This window comes from Lactuca serriola, chromosome 9 (assembly GCF_051521515.1).
Source record: "Lactuca serriola cultivar US96UC23 chromosome 9, Lser_US96UC23_V15, whole genome shotgun sequence".
Taxonomy (NCBI): domain Eukaryota; kingdom Viridiplantae; phylum Streptophyta; class Magnoliopsida; order Asterales; family Asteraceae; genus Lactuca; species Lactuca serriola.
In genome coordinates, this window is record NC_136416.1 from 196,833,633 (window position 1) to 196,854,993 (window position 21,361).

A 21,361-nucleotide genomic window follows, 5' to 3' on the forward strand; every position below is an offset into this window, starting at 1 on the left:
GTTGGACTCCTTCACAATGGAAAATCTGATCTTTATCATCAATAAATCCAGTCGCTACCGGCCAACTCCTCCACAACAAAACCATAACATTTCCCCTTTCTAACCACACCAATACTACTTCCTCTCAACGCCACAAAATGACTAAAGACAATACCCACCACCACCACCAACCAACATGGATAAGCACATATAAGTTTTCTATCACATCTATTCATCACCATGCTTTTTAAAGTAAACATAGGACCAACCATGTAATTTTGTCTAATTAAAATTTACATTATTTTAAATTAAAAAATTTGAAATTTTCATAATAAAAATATAAAAAAGATATCACTTCCAATTATAAATATATAAAACTAAATAATAATAATAATAATAATAATAATAATAATAATAATAATAATAAATACAATAATCTAGTCCTTATCGTCTTCAGATAGCTAAGTTATGCATTAGATGTCATTTTATTCATCGTTTCTGTTATTTTTATTATAGTTTTACATCATATTTTCTACATTTGTGCATGCATTAGTAATAAACAGACAATTTATAACTTTCACTAAAATGATTGTCTTGCTAATGTTTTGATGTTTATTTTATGTCATTTGAAGTTGAGTAGGATCTCAGATGCATTCGCATGCAACTTAGAGCACATTTTGAGCTTAACAGGAGCTAAAAACACCTAAAGAAGCCAAAAGCCGAAAGGAAACAGTTGGAACGAAGAAATCAAGTATGAATTGTGCGTAAACTTGTTCACACGATCTTTTTTATGTATCACCTGTTTTCCCATTTTGATCAGTCAAAGACTTCAGGATATCAGGGATAAGGTTTTTGGGAAAAAGCTTATGTCACAGAGTGGCAAGTTGTTGGCCATGGTCTGGCCAATGTCACTTACATGAAGAACATGCCTAGTTGGTCATCACGTCGTGGCGAGATGGTGTCCGCAGTGTGGTCGTTGTTGCAACCCAAGCCCAAGATTTTAGGGTTTCTTCCATATTTGAAGGCATTAAATCTTGGATTACATCATTCTTTTCAGCCTCCATCCTCACACATTGAAGCCCTAGCCTCCATTCATGGTTGTGAGCTTGGTTGCTTAGTTTTGGAGCTTGTTCTTTGAATTTTATGAATCTTGAGGAAGAAGGGACTCCATATTTGTGTATGGAAGCAAGGAGCTAGCTTAGATCCATTATCCCCTTTATATTTATGTGTCTTTTGAGGTTTAAAGCTTGTACATTGACATTTGTTCTTTTAGATTCAAGTTTATGCACTTTTTGGTTGGTTTTGGTCCCTTTCGTGGATATTCTTGGAGTTTGAGGAACTCCAAAGCTTACTATGACACTCTTGTGAACAATGGACTTTTGTTAAAAGAGAAAAAGGTCCATGTTTGGGTGTTCTTGATCTCATGCACAAAGACTTAGCCTTTAGAGAGCTTATTGGACTTAGGGTTCAAGATTTTGCTTTGTGGTGGTGTCTTAATAGATAAAGTTGGAAACTTTATCCAATAAGTAAATAAAAACAATCAAATATGAGGTTAAGAGCTTTGACTTGTAAGGATCAATCTCTTAATCTAGAAATGGCATTCTAACCTCAACCATGACTTGGCCAAGGAAGGCCCACGACATGGTAGTGTGCTGCATCACGATTGTTGTGTCTGGACTTGGCCACGGCAGGGCTAAGGACTTACCACAGTGTGGCAGCTGTTGACTTGGTTGACTATTGACTTTTGTTGACCGTTGACCATTGAATTTTGACAATTTTGACTTTTGGTCAAATTTGCATAAAATGGATAATTGAATAAAGTTTGTTTCCGGTTTTGGTGTTAGGTAGCTTTCGTTAGCTGTTCTGTTGTTGTGGCTGCTATTGAGTTTTTGCTGCTTAACTCATGTGAGTTTTTTCATGATAATATGTGTTGCAATGTGATCCTTGCATGATAGGATGTAGAAGAGTGGTGGTATATTGGTTAGAGCACCGATATGATTGGTGATCGTCATAGTGGATGCCATACAAGTTGTGTAACACCCGTAAGTAAGTTAGGGCTAGACGTTTAAGATTTTTTTCAATAATTATTCATTTTAATGAATAATAAAAATCCACGAATAAAATGATTATCCATTATACGGGCTATATAAATATCTATTTAATATATGCATGTTATGTGAACAAATATTATAAGTATATCATATTTGTAGAAAGTTTTATTATAAAATTTATCGTTGAAACTATAAAATAAAGTGTAAAAAAGTAAAATATTATTTAGGGTAAATAATATTAAAAAACAGTTGTAGTACCCGTGATGAAGATCTCGTACATATAAAGAACGCTTAAATCTAACTTTGTATGAGGAAGTTATGATTTTTTCGAAACTTCGCGTTCAGCCCTACAAAACAATCGGTGTCATAACAAGTGAAATGGAGATTAGTTTATTTTACCCAAAGCAATATAAAGAAGAATCGAAGTACTCGTAAATACGAATCCGTCGATACATAGAACGTCAAGAACGGAGTTTGTATGAAGAAATTATGACTTTCACAAGAGTTTGAACAATATAAGCCTTTATAAAATATAATAAAAAAAATAAAATGAGAACTAGTTGTTGAGACTTAAACAAAAGTTGTAGTACTCGTAGAGACGAACATGGAGATATATAGAATGTCGAAAATAGAGCTCGTATGCAAGATATATGAGTATTTGAAGATTTAAGGTTTTACCCACGTCTAGTGCCACGTGTCAGCACCAAAATTGTTGCTTGCTGCCTACACTTGACCATGACGTGGCAAGCAATATGCCACGATGTGGCAGCTTCCTAGACAACCTAAAAATAGCAACCGAACCATGCTCATTCATCACGCCAATTGGCTCCAATTCCTCTATTCTCTATAGGATAACCTCCCCTATCCTGAGCCCAATTTCCCTAAGTTTCTAACTACTTTAGCAAGGCTCTGAAGCGTCAGAGCTCCCGGCGAAAAGAAGTTTTCAGAGTTGAAGTTCTGCCTACGAAATTTATGAACTTTAAGTGTAACGTATATTTATATTCATAATCGTTATTATGAATCTATTAATAAGATTTACCAGTGATTCCAAGTCATAATATTGATTGATCTACTTACACGAGTGATGTCTAGGATAAAACTACTGAGGTGTTTAAAGTAGATTTTCCAAAAAGTATACTTTGTATACCAAACAGATCTTACTTCCGACATGATCTTACCTGGTTCTTCCTTGTCGGCTAGAACTTGAAGTATTGATTGGGATTATTGAGGAATATGGGAAATAATTATAAAAGCGCGTATAAATGCAAACTAATACTAAGACGTAGTTATACTCGTATTTAAGTTGTTTTAAAGGGATAATCCGAAGTATTAGCCGATGAGCTAGCTTTCCCATAGATCTTCCACCTCAATCAACTGAGTGCGTAGTTACTTTCATGAACTTGATTTTAATACAAGTATTATTAAAAGTATTAAATATATGTTGAAAGTGTATATGTGAATTTAATGCTTATTATCTAGAGTATGTGTTTATTTGATAACATACGTTGTACGAACCAAATATGGTTATATATGTGTTAAAGATTATATATATTATTACTACATGATAATCTTTATAGAAGTATTATTACTTAAAGATTAATGTATATTAAATACTTGATACTCTGTGTTAAATATATACACTAAATTAGGAGACTATTGTTGGTGAATTTAGTGTCACCATGTTATTTAATGTAACTGGAATTAGCATGTGAGCTAAGAGGCTTCTTAATTTGTTTTCTAATGTGTGTACGGGTTGGTGCAGTGTGCATACATGTATAAGATCAAATTAGTAGCCGGTTCGACGACTAGTCGGGGGTGCGGGGGCAGCGCCCCTAGGTCCGGGGTTTCTAAAGGGCCAGCGCCCCTTTGGCGGGGTCTAGGGCAAGCACCCCTAGCGGGGTCCAAGGGGCAGCACCCAAAAACCTCTCCGAATTTTACATATGGTTACATAGTGGGTTATTTCGATTATTGAGGGTGATTATGGTAAAACTAACGAAACTCGTTAGTTTTGGTAACCCTAAATCCTCATTAAGATCCGGATTACCCTGACTTGTTTCCAAAGGAACCCATAGTGGCCTAACCCTAATGAAACCCTAATATCGTGTATTATATAAACAACTCTTTTTTTCATCATACTTTCACATAATCCTCTAGCATATTAGCTTACCATTTCTGTGCCTAGAATCGTAAGTGTCCACTTGGATTATCTTAGGCTAAATTTCTTGTAACGCAGGCATAGGGTAGAAATATCAGTTTGGAAAGTGATATCACGATCCAAGTTGGTATCCAGATCTCCACCAGAAACCCTAAAATTACTTACAATCGAACTGATATTCTCTGTTCCTGGAGATGGATGACTCAATTCGTGAGATGACTACCAAGTTTGCCAAACTGGAGAAGTTCGAAGGTGTCCACTTCAGGCGTTGGAAGAAGAAGATGCACTTCATGCTGACTACTCTGAAAGCAACATACATGCTGACTACTCCAAGACCAACGGAGCCAGAGGAAGGTGCTATAGAGACTATTGAAGAGATAAGAAGGAGATAGAAGTGGGACAACAATGACTACATCTGTAAAGGTCACATTCTGAATGATATGTATGATGCTTTATTTGATATCCATAGTGAAGCCTTGTGTGCCAAGGAGTTGTGGGACACCCTTGAGTTGAAGTATATCACCGAGGATGCTTCTAGCAAGAAGTTTCTGGTCAGTGACTTTAACAATTATAATATGGACAAATCAAGGTCTGTTACTGAACAATTCAATGAACTCCTTGGCATATACGATCAGTTTAAACTGCACCGTATGAATATGGATGAATCTATTGTTGTGTCAACCATCATTGAAAAACTGCCACCATCCTGGAAAGACCTCAAACACAACTTGAAACAACAGAAGGAGGAACTGTCATTGGTTCAACTTGCTAGTCACATTCATATTGAAGAATCTCTCCGTGCGAAGGAAAGTGACAAATCTGAAAAACCCAAAGGAAAAGTTGAACCTAGACAGCCCTCGATTCATATGGTTGAAAACAAACCAAGGAACCAGAACCACAAAGGACATGGAAAATGTAAGCAGGAACATGTCCCAAGTAACTCCAACAAAAATATAAAGGATCTGGTTTGTTGGAGGTGCAATCAAGTTGGGCATTGCAAGCATGATTGTCGTGTGAATTTGGGCAACAATGGTGCTGGAAACAGTGGAGCCAATGGGAAAGTGAACGGGTATTTGGACCAAGTTAAAGGAGGTCAGTTTTTGACTAACTTTAATAATTCTAATCAGAATTATGTTTATTATGTTTCATTTATCCCTGAATCATTCTATGTGCAGGATGATGATGTTGCTTGGTGGATCGACTCTGGAGCAACGAACCATGTATGCAAGGATAAACGGATGTTTGAAACGTTAACTCCGCTTGAAGATGTGTAACACCCGTTTATTTATTAGTTAAATAAATAAATTAGTGAACAAATGGTAGCCTAAAATAAATAAATAAACATATAGAATCCCTAAAATCAAGAATAAATGAGCAAGGCGTTAGTTCGAGGAGTTAAAAGTTATAATTATAGAAGTTGGGGGATGAATTGTAATTCACGGATTAGTTTGTAAGGAATGTTGGAAGTTGAGAGTGATTTGATAATTTTGCTTTTAATTTGAAATAAAATCATGAAGGAAGGGGTTAAAGTGTAAGTATTGGATTCAATTTAAGAATAAATTATGGAGGAGGGGCTGTTTAGTAATTTTGGGATTTATTTTGTAAGGACTTATGGAAGGGAGGGCTAAAGGGTAACTTTTGGATTTAAATTGAAAAAGATATGGTAAGGAGGGACTAGAGGTGACAAATTTGTAGAAAGTTTGGATGGGATATGGGACTTTAAACCCCGTGCGTTCTTTCCGTCCCATGTTTGGATGAACAAACCCTAACCATATCTAGAGTTCTCTACAGCCGCCACCATGTTGGGAGCCTCCTCAGTCGCCTGGATCAAGAACCAATCACCCCACCTTTGTGTTTCCGATCGAGCAAGACCGCCAGACGCCGCCATTTCTCTCATTGCCGACGACCAAGCCGTCACAGCACTATCATAATTCCATCGTAGGGGTGATGAAGACCACCAGCGGGGGTCCATCCCGTTGTTAATGCTGCTGTCATTCGCGACCACCACACCTCCTTTTCATCTTCTGCTGATGTGTCACATCGTAAAGACGAAATCGTTGTTGCCGTTGTGGTCAATCCCGATGAGAGGACAAAGCCGCCGCTCCTGTCGCTCACGGTTCCTCAACCCATCACGTTCCTTCGCCTGTGATTCGTTCCCAAGATATAGCCGCCATCGACTGCCTCCTTTGTTGCTTCTTGTCTAGGAACCAAAAGAGACGCCGCTACCACCACCTCACGGTGGTGGCTGCCATCTCAGATTCGCTATTGCCACCGCCGGGAGCCACCAGGTGGGTGGCTGGTGGGTGAGCTACTCTTCAAAATGTGTGTTATGCGTGTTTGTCAACTCGGAAAGCCGAGAACCGCCGCTGCCACCACATGCCGCCGCCGGCCGCCAGATTTTTGTGTATAGGTGTTTGTATTAGTGTGTGTGCGTAATTTTGGGATTTTAGTGATGTAAATGTAACAAAAATGGAATAAAGCAAGTCATAACCACCACCGTGAGGTGGTGGCTGCCGCCTCTTGCCGCCACCGGTCGCCGTGTCGGGTGGCGGTGTGCTTGTCTTGTGAGTTGACTCGATTGGAGATGCTTGAAACCATAATGGGCCCAAAGAAGCTCAAATGGGCCCAATGAAGCTTAATGGACTCTAATGGACCCTAATAAAACCTTAATGGGCTTAATGATATTCTAGTGGGCCTAATAGGCCCAATAAAGCCCTAATTGACCTAAAAGCCCAACACATTATTAAATGGGCTAGTATTTGGGTTGGAAACCCTAATTAGGGTTTGGAAAACCCTAATGCCATCAAAACCCTAATTTTGGGGAATTAATCGAGACACACAGGAATTATTTAATAACTTGAGATATTAAATAATAATCATTGGCGGAAATTAATCTAAGCAATATTGGACTTAATGGATTAAGTCCTTAATGGGTTAAGTAGGAAACTTAACCCTAATCATCATTTTATGTGAAACCCTAATTTCACTTGGGTTTGTTGTTGGGCCTTTCTATTGGGCCTTGATGATTGGGTTATTAAATGGGCTATCCAAGATCAAGCAAATAATCTAGAGTAAATTAATGGGCCTAGGGTAAGGCCCATGTAAGGGACTTAGGCCCAATTTGGAAAATTAGGCCATAGATGGGCCATATTTTGGGCGTTAATGATTATATGATGTTGGGCCTTAGAATGAGACCATGTATAGGCCTAGGCCTAATTTGGAAAATTGGGCCATGAGTTAGGCTTTGATTCCTAGTTGACTTTGGGCCTACGGATTGGGCCTTGGGCTTGAATAAGCCAAGATAGGGGTAATGTAGTAATTACCCAAAGAATGTACTTATGGTTATGTATTGGGACCCAATTATTAATTGGGTGTTATTTTGGTGTTGACAGTTCGGGAATCTGTCAACCGGTAGCTGGGGTCGAGTCTGCGGGACTTCAGCAAGTGTGGGACTGTGTCTTCAGGACTTCAGCAATGTGAGGTGAGTTACCTTCCAGTAGCGGTGGGTCTACGGCCACAATGTTGGCCCACCAGTAGGAGTTGTATGTTAGATGATTGTCTTTGTGATATCATCTAGGTTTGCTACTACCTGATATGTTATATGCTGGCATGATAAGTTATATGTGACAGTAATAGAGTTCGGTTGTTAGGACCGAAGGGTAGGTCAGACACCCCAGATATGTCTGACAGTATGTGATGATATGTTTATATGCTGCCATGATATGTTATATGTGATAGTAGCAGTAGGAGGGGAATAGTCCCCAAGTTCGGTTGTTAGGACCGAAGGGTAGTTCGGACACCCCAGGTATGTCTGATAGTATGTTTGTGTTATGATATATGTGATAGTAGCTGAGTGTGGGTGAGGCCCGTATCTCAGAGATAGTGGAGTGTGGGCGAGGCCCGTATCTCCCAGCTAGCGGAGTGTGGGCGAGGCCTGTATCTCCATGAGTGTGGGCAAGGCCTGTATCTCCTAGCTGTTAATTATATGATTGTATATACTTGTATGTTATGGTTTAGTAGCTGAGTGTGGGCGAGGCCCGTATCTCAGAGATAGTGGAGTGTGGGCGAGGCCCGTATCTCCATGAGTGTGGGCGAGGCCTGTATCTCCTAGCTGTTCATTATATGATTGTATGGTATGTGGTATGATGGGGGAGCTCACTAAGCTTCGTGCTTACGGTTTACAGTTTTGGTTTCAGGTACTCGTTTTCAAAGGAAAGGAGCCGGCTGGATCGCAGCGCATCACACTATGTTTTCCGCACATGAGATCTTTGGGATTACACTCTGATATGGTTTTATGATAAAATGCTTTGATTATTGACACTTTGGTTTCGACATGAGATATGAATATTGTCACACCCCAAAACTGGAACGGCGGAAACGTTATGGGGGGGATGACGTCATGTCAAGTATCACAACATATGCAGTATAGTAATCAAAGTACAACAACCATTGCATTAATAGTAATAATTTTACATCGGTTACATGTTATAGTAATATCAAAGTAATTACAGAGCATAACATAGAAGCAGCTCGGTACTAGACTGTCTTCACACAAAATTTCCTGGGATGTACCTGTCTATCGCTAACCTGAGAATACAAGTTATTTTGAAAGCGAGTATCAGCATTTTATAATGCTGGTGAGTCCATAAGTATTTAGTGTCATTTGTATAAATACACATTTTTATTCAAAATAACTTTATGAAAAGTAGTAGTTTAGAATCTATGGTGTACTAACGTCCTTTCCAGAAAATCCTATATTTTCTAAATAAAAGCAGTCTTCTACCAAGACTCGACAGAGTTATGTTTTAAAGAGTAATTTTCCCTTAAATACTATCATTACCAAAATACGGTACTTGACTTTAAAGAAAGTAGATAAAAAAAACTAGTAAAAATACTAGGGGAAAATAACGTATGCCTCAGCAGAAATACTGCTGACTAAGGCAAAAGAAATCATAGACTCCAGGAGAGTATCGAATGAATGATACGTTTGGCTCAGTCTAACAAAAGGAAACACAGACCCCAGACGGTATCAAATGTACGATACGGCTAGCAAGGTCTAAAACAAAGAATACAGAGACCCCAGACAGTATCAAATGAACGATACAACTAGCAAGGTCTAAAACAAAGAAACACAGACCCCAGACAGTATCAAATGAATGATACAGCTAGCAAGGTCTAAAACAAAGAATACAGAGACCCCAGACAGTATCAAATGAACGATACAGCTAGCAAGGTCTAAAACAAAGAAACACAGACCCCAGACAGTATCAAATGAATGATACAGCTAGCAAGGTCTAAAACAAAGAAACACATACCCCAGACAGTATCAAATGAACAATAAAGCTAGCAAGGTCTAAAACAAATAGTAATCCTAAGTGGGTTGTTTAAAAAATACCGTGTTAATTCTCGTTACCTTAAGGCCATGAATTATAAGGTAAACATGGAGATACTCGTAACCATACTGATTGACACTAAAGTACTTGACGCCCTGCAAGCGTCGGAATAATTGTGACATTTGTCACCCCTTGGCTTGGTAGGCCGAGGACTGTAGCTAGCAGTCAGGGTGCGGGAGTGTCAGTCCCGTATAGATCTATACACACAATGCCCGCTCTCCCTCCAGGAGACTCTGATTACCAACTTGACGACGGGGAGATCCGTGTCTTGAAGATGCATCTCGTATTTTGAATTCTATTGTAAGTACTGGAATAACGATAGAGACTCACGAATGAACTGAATCCTTTGGAATTCTCTGAACTAGAAAGAGTGGTTAGAATCTCCTAACTATTCCTATAATTGTTACTAGTGTCTCTGATTTATGAATGACGAATGGAAGGATGCCCTTGCTACCCAAGGGAAATGAACTAGTCGATGGAAACCTTTATGTCTATATATGTATACATAATATATAACTAATGTTTAAACGACCTTCGGACGGATAGCCGATACCCACCAGACCACATCCCAACGAGGAAAAGGAAATAGGGCGAACTAGCCTTCCTAAATCTTTTAAATATTATTTATATAACTATACAAATACAGGCATGCATTTAACAAAACATCTATGAATGATGAATGGAAGGATGCCCTTGTGTCACACCCCGAAAACCAAAGGCGGAAACGTTTTCCGGGGTTGACTCCACGTTGAGTATCAAATCCAATGCACATAGTAATCACAGTAAACAACCATTACATTACATATATTTGAAAGTTTACATTTGTTTCAAAAGTAAATTGTACAAGTGTTATACATATATCATATGAACAAAAGTAGAGACGAGTCTTTTGCGCATTCCGTCTTCACCAAAAGATATTGCCGTGTACCTGTCTAACGTGGACCTGAGAATACAAGCGGGTTGAAAATCAGCATAAAGCTGGTGAGTTCATAAGATGTTGGTTTTCTAAAAAAATGTACCGGTTTCCTTTAGTTTTCCGAAAGGTTTGTTATCCAAGAAAATCCCATATTTTCTTATGTAAAACAATTTAGTTATCTTTCATTACAATTAAATTACGCGTTATATGTTACCCCAGGAAAATCCCATATTTTCCTAAATACAAGACCGATTTAATATCACATAGTATAGTTTAATACACAAAACTATATATTGAGAATCTTGGGATTACTATCCCGAATTAGATATAAAATACTTTAATATACGTGAACTGTAGATAGAAAGTAGTTTGAAATCCTTGGGATTAACATCCCGTACTACATATAAATTTAATACCATGGGATTATCATCCCGAACTAGATACAAGATAGTTTGATAAAACCATGGGATTACTATCCCGAACTAGATATAAGATAGTTGATAAAACCATATGATCACTATCCCGAACTAGATATAGATTCTAACCATAGGAATAACATCCTGCAATAGATATGAGACTTATAGACTAAAAACCATGGGATTACCATCCCGCACTAGATATATATCTCCAAAACCAAAGCCGTGAATAAACTTATATTAATACATATTGTGAGTCGGGTAACCATGCTGATACGACAACGAGACCTCCTTGACGCTTGTCAGACGTCGGACGATATCCAGAATTTGTCACCCCAGGCGTGCCCGCCTAACTGTACCTAGCAGTTAAGGTGTGGGATTGTCAGTCCCGAATAGATCTATTCACAAATTCCTCGCTCTCCCTCCAGGAGACTCTGGTTACACTTCCGGGGAGGATTTACTGATCATCCATAAAGGGTAGTGACGAACTCACAAGCTAGTACTAAACTATTCACAGGGTTCTCATACGATATCAAACATATATGAAAGATTATGAAACATAATACAGTAAATACAGATACATAAAATGAAACTATCTGGCAATACATTCAAATGATGCGGAGATAAACTGAATCAGACATAGTTTATCTAATAACTTTATACACATATCAGTACATGATAAAATGAAAACTAACGAACCCCAAATTGTTCCCATAATAATTTGATTAGTTTGGTTATTTCCTTAACTAAAATTCATTTAGTTGTAGTTGATAAATCATCCCTTATGCTCAGCATAATACATAAAGGGGTAAAAGCATTTATAAGTTTGCCAGATATTATTTGAAATACATCAAGTTATGTTTTGAAAACATTTATAGTTTGCTTGTATTCCTCCCCCCCCCCCATGAAAACATTGAAAAGCACGGAAAAAGCGTAGGGGGTATGAACTCACAGTTTAACGTAGGGTTCGAGTGTTAACGGATGCCCTGAACGCCACTGGTCCCTATTAATCATGTGATGACACATATTTGAGTTAGAACTAAGATGTTTCATGTTTAAATATGATGGGGAAAACACACTTAGGGTTTGGAACTACTAAGAATAAGTGTCACATAATCCAAGATAATGATCTATGCAAGTTTAGGGCCAAATATGGGCATTTGAGTAAGTGTATGGCCTTAGAAGTGAGTGTGCGGCTGGGGTGTGTGGCCAGAAAGGTGTGTGAGGCTGCGCACATGTGTGTGCGGCCGTACAGAGTGTGTGGCGGCCGTACACAGGAGTGTGCGGCCGTACACACCTCTTGTGAGTCCATATGAAGTGTTTGCTCTTCACTAAGGAGATTTGAATGTGTGCTGCCCCCTCATGAAGGTGTGCGGCCATACACCTTCAAGGGACCATGAATATGATGAACATGATGAGTTTTAAGGCTTGGGATTCAAGTGTTTACCACTAATTAGCTTGAAGATGAACTAGATCACAAATATGAGGCCTTCAAGGTGTTCTTGGTTGAATATTTTAGAGAGAGAAAGTAGAGAGAGGGTAAGGAGCATCCAAATGAATGAATGAAGAGGGTATCCATCCATATATAGGTTTGGGTGTGAGGCTAGAGGGTGTGCGGTTGGGTGTGCGGCCGCACACATGGGTGTGTGGCCGTACACACAAGAGTGTGGCCGCACACACCTCTTTTGGTGTGTTTGATCCGATTTTATGGTGCAAAATACTTTCCAACTCCTCCAAAGACCCATATCTAGACTATATTATGTCCAAAACACGCATATGGAACCACAAGATTTACAAAGGATGATGAATTCAAGATTTAAAGCCAATACGCGGACCAATTACATAGGATGAAAGTTTCGGGTTGTCACACCTTGCTACCCAAGGGAAATGAACTGGTCGATGGAAACCTTTATGTCTATATATGTATACATGATATATAACTAATGTTTAAACGACCTTCGGACGGATAACCGATACCTACCAGACCACATCCCAACGAGGAAAAGGAAATAGGGCGCACCAGCCTTCCTAAGTCTTTTAAACATTATTTATATAGTTATACAAATACAGGCATGCATTTTAATGAAATAAAAGCATAGAAGAAAACTCTGATGAAAACCTTGGAAAACCTTTACACATAAGAAAATTTACGACTTGATGTCAGTTGGTAAAACAAGTTTGAAAATCTTTGGAATCCTTTGAAAATCCTTTCATAACAACTTTGAAAATGATTTGTATAAAATAGATTAAGTGAAGAAAACCTTTAACAAGAGTTGAAAGCGAGATTGGAAAATCTTAAGCTGGATAAAACAGTATAACATGCGTAAATCCATTTTGCTATACAGTTATCAATCACATGTGATTTATATAATAACTGTATAGATCAACTTGTATTCCCCCTATAAAAGAAGTTAAAATCATTAAAAGGTTCATTCAGGGGTATGAACTCACCTGTTGTAAGTGGATCGGATGGAGGTGCCGGTTGGGTGCTCGGTGCCATGTAAAGACTTGAACACACTTAGTGACCTATTAACATATGATGACATATGTTTACATAGAATTAGTGATTATAATACTAATTAAACACGTATAAGCATCCTAATGTGCGGAAAACACTTTGGTCAAGTGCTAGGAGGCTATTGGGTTGCAATATGGGAGTGTATGGCCTAGTTAGGGAGTTTACTCTTCAAGAGTAAACTCTTTATGGAGTTTTCGTCCCTAAGACCATATCCCCATGAGTTTACGGCCGTAAACTCATGGGTGGTGTGTTCTTGGATGTTTTAAGGTCTTATATCACTCGTAGAATTAGGCTAGGTTCAAATCTAGGGTATATGAAGGGTTTAAGGTTCCAAATGGACCACTTAAGGGTGTCCACGGCTGTAAACCTAGAGTTTACGGCCGTAAACTCTCACTTGGTCAATTCCTTCATGAATTAAGGTCTTAAACGAAAGTTTATAAAGTTCTATGCATTTTTCCAAGTCAAATGGGGAAGTTAGGGCATCATTTGGCCTCATTATGGGAGTTTACGGCCCATGGACCAATCCTTGGGGGGTTTATGGCCGTAAACTCCTAGGTCCTTGGTTTCTTTGAAGTTTAAAACCCCTACTTCAATTGTGGTTGATTCTAGACATTTTCCCAGGCCATAGGAGGTGTTTAAGGGAAATTTTAACACCTTAAAAGGTGTTCATGGCCCATGAAGAAGGGTTTATGGTCCAAGAGTGTTCTTGGGCCGTAAAATCATGTTTACTCCTCAAAATGCAAGGTTTTGGTGTTCTAAGCTCGTATGTGTAAGTCCACAAGTCATATCTAAGCCCTATGAGTGATTTAGAAGGGTTTTGGGGCTTCAAAACCCCACTTATGGTTGTTTACGGTCCAAGAGTGTTCTTGGGCCATAAACACATGATTTTTCCCCTATTGGATGTCTTAAACACGAATTTGCATGTTAAATGAGCTAAACAACAAGTTAGGATAGATTACCTACGATTTTGGAGCTCGAAATGGGCGTTTTTGGATCGAAGGCAACTTGTAGAGAGAGAGAGAGAGTAGAGAGAGGGTGGAAAAGTTCTAAATGGAGTCCACTCACCATTATATAGGGTTTGAGTTTGTGGCTCGGAGGAAATCTACCCGATACTGACGTTAAACGGAGATTTTGGTCGCACCCGATTAAATGGTCGTAATTTGACTTGGTTGAAACTAAAACTTTTCAAGGGGTTATTGAGGGTGTTTCTAATTTGCTCCAACCCTTATGAAGTCATAATAAAGTCCCTATTTACTTAACCTAATCCAAAAAGGTTAACGGACAATTTAATAAAGCGGGTTCTATTAACGGAAGATGAGGTTAAAAATGACCGGATAAATTTTGGGTTGTCACAAATATGAATGTTTTATTACTGATGGTTTTATATTATAACTTAATCAAAACGAAATTTTTGGCCTTGAATTTTGGGATGTTACAAGATGAGTCGGTGCTGAAAATGGGAGACGATTCTTTTATTCCTATTGATGGTTTAGGTGTCGTGTGTCTTGAATTTACTTCATGAAAGAAAATTAAGTTATTTGATGTTTTGTTTGTTCCCAAGATTCTCAAGAATCTTGTAAGATCTTGTTGTTTGAATTCAGCTGGTTTTCAACAAGTTATTGAGTCGTATAAGTTTGTTTTGTCCAAGGGTGGTATGTTTATTGGCTTTGGATATTTAAATAATAGAATGTTTCGTTTAAATCTTGTTGACAAATTATTACCTGTTCAAAATTTCGCATTTGTATCTTCTGCTTCTAATGTTGATAAATCTATGCTTTGGCATGTAAGATTAGGTCATGTCAAATTTAGAAGGATGTATGAGATGTGAAAAGATGGATTAATTCCAGCCTTTGATACGACGTCTGATAAATGTAAAACATGCATGCTTACAAAAGTGACAAAACAGCCATTTCCTAGTGTCACTAGAAATTCAGCTGTTTTGGAACTTGTACACAGTGACCTGTGTGATTTTCACTCCACTCCTTCTTTGAGAAATAAAAAGTATGTGACTGCACTTGGTTTTGCTATGTGTATTTGCTGCATTCTAAGGATGAAGCCTTAGATAAATTCAAAATATACAAAACTGAGGTGGAATTGCAATTGGGCATTCCGGTTAAATGTCTCAGGACTGATTGGGAGGTGAATATATGGATCCCATATACTTCCAATCAGTGGGTGTCATTCATAAGACCATGACACCTTACACGCCCCAACAGAATGGTATTGTTGAACGGAAAAATAGAGTTTTAAAAGAAATGGTAAACTCGATGTTATCATACTCGGGATTGAGTGAAGGATTATGGGGAGAGGCCATGTTAACGGCCTGCTATTTATTAAATAAGGTTCCAAATAAAAGGAACAAAACAGTCCCTTATGAACTTTAGTTCAAGAAAAAACCGAATTTGAGTTATTTTCAGGTTTGGGGATGTCGGGCAGTTGTAAAACTAACCGAACCCAAAAAGAAAATTTTGGGAGAACGTGGAATTGATTGTATATTCATTGGATATGCTGAGCATTCCAAGGCATATAGGTTTTATGTAATCGAACCTAATGATTCGGTTTCGGTTAACAATGTTATCGAATTACGAGATAAAATATTTGATGAGATGCGGTTTTCATCGATTCAAAGGCCTAAGGATATGACTTTTGGTGCTAATAAAGAGAAAAATTCAGCAAGTCAAGATGGTGGTAATGTGCAAGAACCACAAGAGCTTCGTAGAAGCAAAAGAGGCCATATTGCGAAAATTTTTGGATCTGACTCCCAACTGTATTTGGTGGAAGGTTCAAGGGATGAAATTAATCTTGAATACTCTTATTGCTATAGTGTTGAAGATGATCCTAAGACTTATCAAGAGGCCATGGAGTCTCGTGATAGTGCCTTTTGGAAGGAAGCAATTGATGATGAAATGTCATCAATTCTTGAGAACAACACATGGGTGTTGTCTGATTTGCCTCTGGGTTCTAAACCACTTGGTTGCAAATGGATTTTTAAAAAGAAAATGAATGTTAATGGGACTATTGACAAATTCAAAGCCCGGTTAGTCATTCAAGGTTGTAGACAAAAACCCAGTATTGACTATTTTGATACATATGCTCTAGTTGCACGTATTTGTACTATTAGATTGTTGCTTGCCTTGACAAGTATCCACAATCTGGTTATTCACCAAATGGATGTGAAAACAAACTTTTTAAATGGTGATCTTGACGAGGAAGTTTACATGAAACAACCAGAAGGTTTCATTATGCCCGGTAAAGAGCATATGGTTTGTAAACTTGTCAAATCTTTGTATGGGATGAAACAAGCGCCTAAACAATGGCATCAAAAATTTGATGAGGTGATTTTGTCTTTTGGTTTCAAGACAAACCAATGTGACAAATGTGTTTATAGTAGATTTGATGATGCTACTAGAGTTGGAGTGATCATTTGCTTATATGTAGATGACATGTTGATTTTTGGTACCGACCAAAATCAAGTGGATGAAACAAAGAAGTTATTATCATCCAAGTTTTCCATGAAAGATTTAGGAGAAGCTGATGTAATTCTTGGAATAAGAATTAAAAGGATGAACAAAGGTTTGGTGATGACTCAAAGTGATTATATTGATAAAATTCTCAAGCGGTTTAATTTTACCGATTGTTCTCCTGTGAGTACTCCTATGGACCCAAGTGTGAAATTCATGCCAAATAATGGTGTTCCCATTTCACAATTGGAATAATCTAAGGCTATTGGTAGCTTGATGTATGTCGTCACAAGTACCATACCTGATATTGCTTTTGTTATGGGTAAGTTGAGCAGGTATACTAGTAATCATAGTGCTCAACATTGGCAAGCAGTGAATAGAGTGTCTAAGTATCTCAAGGGAACCATGAATTGTGGTTTGAGCTACTTGGGGAGTCCTTCGGTTTTAGAAGGTTATTTGGATGCAAGTTGGATAACCAACATGGAGGACCATTCCTCAACTTCTGGTTGGGTATTCTTGCTTGGGGAAGGTGCCATTTCTTGGGCTTCCAAGAAGCAATCTTGCATTACAAACTCGACAATGAAATCTGAGTTTGTTGCGTTAGCAGCTACTGGTAAAGAAGCATAGTGGCTAATGAATTTAGTCTATGAGATTCCTTTGTGGTCTAAACCGATATCACTTATTTCTATACTTTATGTGAGATTCCTTTGTGGTCTAAACCTATATCACTTATTTCTATACTTTATGATAGTGCAACCGCTTTGGCTAAGGCATATAGCAAGGTTTATAATGGCAAGTCTAGACACCTAGGTGTTAGACATAGTATGATTAGAGAACTAATCATGAATGGTGTTATTTTGGTTGACTTTGTGAAATCGCAACAAAATTTGGTAGATCACTTGACTAAAGGTCTGACAAGAGACTTAGTGCACAAGTCTGTAATTGGGATGAGATTAAAGTCCATTTAATTCTGTAATGATGAGACACCTAATTCCCTCCTAATATAATGTTAGGAGTTGAATTCAATGTGGAAATCTCATACTTATAGATTGGAACAGATGAAGTATTCATCCCAGGTATGTGTTTGGTTCTGCATGTTAGTCAGGTTGAAGGTTAACTTCTTAATAATTTCTTTGATAAATGTATGTGCAGATACATGGAAAGGAGTTACCTACGTGATTGTGAAGTGTCGCCAAATTTCAAGAGGTCGTGGACTTGACCTTGAAACAATCATGAGAGGATTGGGACACACGTCTTTATAATAGTGTCAAGTTGTAATTTGCTAGAAATTCAATAAACTAGTATGTTTCTACTTTCTGGTATTCAAATGGGTTGATGGGTTCAATTCTTAGAACACCCTGATTCTCGAGTATTTGAAAATGTATGATACTAATTGGAAATTCAGTCGTTTCGCTATTTTCATTATGTACTAGTTTGGATTGTTTGATAAAGTTATGTCTATTCAAGGGTTACACTAAAATTGGGGAGGATTGTTGGTGATTTTAGTGTCACCATGTCATTTTATGTAACTGAAATTATCATGTGAGCTAAGGGGCTTCTTAATTTGTTTTCAAATATATGTACGGGTTGGTGCGGAGTGCACGCATGTATAAGATCAAATTAGTAGCCGGTTTGACGACTAGTCGGGGGTCTGGGGTTTCTAAAGGGGCAGCGCCACTTTGGCGGGGTCTAAGGGTAGGGCCCATAGCGGGGTTCAAGGGGCAGCGCCCCAAAAGCTCCTCGAATTTTACAAATGGGTACATAGTGGGTTATTCCAATTCTTGAGGGTGATTATGATAAAACTAACGAAACTTGTTAGTTTTGGTAACCCTAAATCCTCATTAAGATCCGGATTACCACGACTTGTTTCCAATGGAACCCATAGCGACCCAACTTTAATGAAACCCTAATATCATTTATTATATAAACGACTCTTCTTTTCAGAAGAGACACACGATCTTAAGCTCTCGTTTTTCATCATACTTTCACATAATCCTCTAGCATATTAGCTTACGATTTCTGTGCCTAGAATCATAAGTGTCCACTTGGATTATCCTAGGGTGGATTTCTTGTAACCCAGGCATAGGGTAGAAATATCAGTTCGGAAAGTCATGTCACGATCCAAGTTGGTATCCAGATCTCCACCACAAACCCTTAAATTCCCTACAGCTATTATCAAAACATAGTTAGTATTAGATGTTGATTATAGGGATTTTAGTGTAGTCTAGTTTCAAAACTAAGACGTATAAAGGATTCTTAGATCCAATTAAATTGAATTATAGTATAGTTGTATACTGTATTGTGATAGAATGACATAAACAAGAAAACGATTTTGGATGTTGATTAGATGCATTATAACTTTTCCTAGTGATGGAGTAAGAGTTATAAAGGATGCTTAGTTTGAGTTAAGTTAGGAAAGATTGACTAGTTATACATGTTTTTGTAAAGATACTACATAGACAAGAAATTCGTGTTTGAGGTTGATTGCATATATTTTAATATTGCCTAGTTATACACTAAGAATTAAAATGGATGCTTAGTTAAATTAAGTTTGGACATTGGGCATCATTATATTAAGGGTGTGGGTGAGATTGGAATAGAGGGTAGAACTATGTTCAGTGACATTGATGATTTGGTGGGGTATAGGTGCTTAAGGGAGTGTTATATTAGTATTCCCCTCCTTTTTAGACAACCATAAATAGTGTGTTTGTTTTAGACAGCTGGATAGAGTGCGTTTGTATCAGAGCACTACTAGGTATGTCTGAATCATATGGCAGAGTATAGATGGTCACCCTTAACTAAAGCCACTCTTGTGATGTTAATGAATTATATTGTTCCAAGGAAAATAGATCATATGTTCATTCGAGTACTCTACCCCCATGGTTGTCGTGACTGACTAACGCCTAGACCCAAGAAACCCCAAAGTAGTATAATCAACATGTGGCTTACAATGATTATTCAGGATAGATCTTATACGATCAATGTTATAGGATCAATATGTGAAGATCAACGGGATGGATAACTAAGGAAAAATGTCTTATAAGATATTTATGGTGTGCTGTTGGATAAAAATGGTTTTAGAGGTTTATAAATTATGATTTATTATCATAAACATATTATGGGATTGGAAACCCTATATGTCTCACCAGGATTTCCCAAACCTAACCCACTCAATTTATATGCATCACATGTAGCGATGTTAAGGCTACTAGAGACTTTAATATGATATCGAGTGATTAAAGAGAAGACCTGCAATAATGTTCAGGATCGTTAGGTCTTTATGTTGTAACTTACGGTGTGTATTGGTTATGACATCCTTAGGCTTTTGATATTTTGAAATAATCATTAAAATGTTTTAATATGCTAAGATTTTCAGCAAACAAAGTTTTTTTGGTTCTGGATAATTGTGGATGTCACAGTTGGTATAAAATCATTAGTTTAAGCAAAATAGGAATTTTGAGAAATTGTAGACTTAAACATAGATTGCTAACTGATGATGGTGATGTATGTGTCTAGTATATTTTAGAATGTATACCTAAATTGACACAAGCACTAGAGTACTTTAGGGTATATTCCTTAATGGATAGTATGTGATAATAAAGTTGTTTTATAACATGCCTTAGGTTGCCTACCTAGATTGCTATTACTGAAAAAGGTTTAAGGTCTGTTTTGATCCGTGAAACCTTTCCTGACGAGCATATTTTCGTTGTTCAGAATCTGCCATGGTTTGCTGATATAGTTAATTACTTGGTCTCTAGAGGACTCCCTCCAGATCTTACTCGAGCTCAGAAAGACAAAATAAAAAAGGAGGCGAAAATATATGTTTGGGAAGAGCCATATTTATGGAAATACTATGTTGATCAAGTTATTAGAAGATGAGTGCCCCAAGATGAAGTTAATTCAATTCTGAACTTCTGTCATTCTGAAGCTTGTAGAGGGCATTATGGCCCACAACGAACCGCACACAAAGTTCTGGACAACGGTTTTTATTGGCCTCATATTTTCCGCGATTCGTTCCTGTTTTGAAAAATCTTTGACCGGTGCCAGATGAATGTGTCTTTAATATCTCGTAGTCAGATGTTATTCACCTCGATCTTAGTATGTGAAATTTTTGATGTTTGTGGCATAGACTTCATGGGTCTATTTCCACCATCCTTTAAGTTTGTGTATATGTTGCTAGCAGTGGATTATGTGTCAAAATGGGTTGATGCAAAAGCTACTCGGACAGATGATGTGAAGGTTGTGGTTGATTTCGTTAAAACCAATATTTTTGATAGGTTCGGAACACCAAAGGTCATCACTAGTGATCGGGGAATGCGTTTCTACAACCGCACCCTCGAGGCTGTTATGAAGAAATATGATGTTACGCATCGGGTGTCAACTGCTTATCACCTGCAAACCAACGGACAATATCAAGCTTTTAACCAACAACTTAATGGTATCATTGAAAAACGGTCAACCCAATTAAAAAA

The 21,361-nt window shown here is 37.8% G+C and overlaps 1 protein-coding gene across 1 annotated transcript; it reads left to right on the top strand.

Moving 5' to 3' along the window:
* The first annotated feature begins 4,379 nt into the window (after positions 1-4,379).
* Positions 4,380-17,144, top strand: LOC145076435 (uncharacterized). The gene is made up of 8 exons (XM_079022309.1): positions 4,380-4,539; positions 4,660-5,267; positions 5,361-5,455; positions 6,139-6,301; positions 6,390-6,587; positions 6,666-6,749; positions 14,990-15,211; positions 15,846-17,144. Exons 1-8 carry the CDS (start codon positions 4,380-4,382, stop codon positions 17,142-17,144), a joined length of 2,829 nt encoding a protein of 942 aa, XP_078878435.1.
* The last annotated feature ends 4,217 nt before the right edge of the window (positions 17,145-21,361 follow it).

What these genes read in the sequence shown, in the direction of transcription:
- LOC145076435 (XM_079022309.1), top strand. Translation starts at nt 4,380, where the DNA reads ATGGATGACTCAATTCGTGAGATGACTACCAAGTTTGCCAAACTGGAG. An exon ending in CCGCCGGCCGCCAGATTTTT is followed by an intron (nt 6,588 to 6,665) that starts GTGTATAGGTGT and finishes AATGGAATAAAG; the next exon opens with CAAGTCATAACCACCACCGT. An exon ending in GGTGGCGGTGTGCTTGTCTT is followed by an intron (nt 6,750 to 14,989) that starts GTGAGTTGACTC and finishes TTTGTTCCCAAG; the next exon opens with ATTCTCAAGAATCTTGTAAG.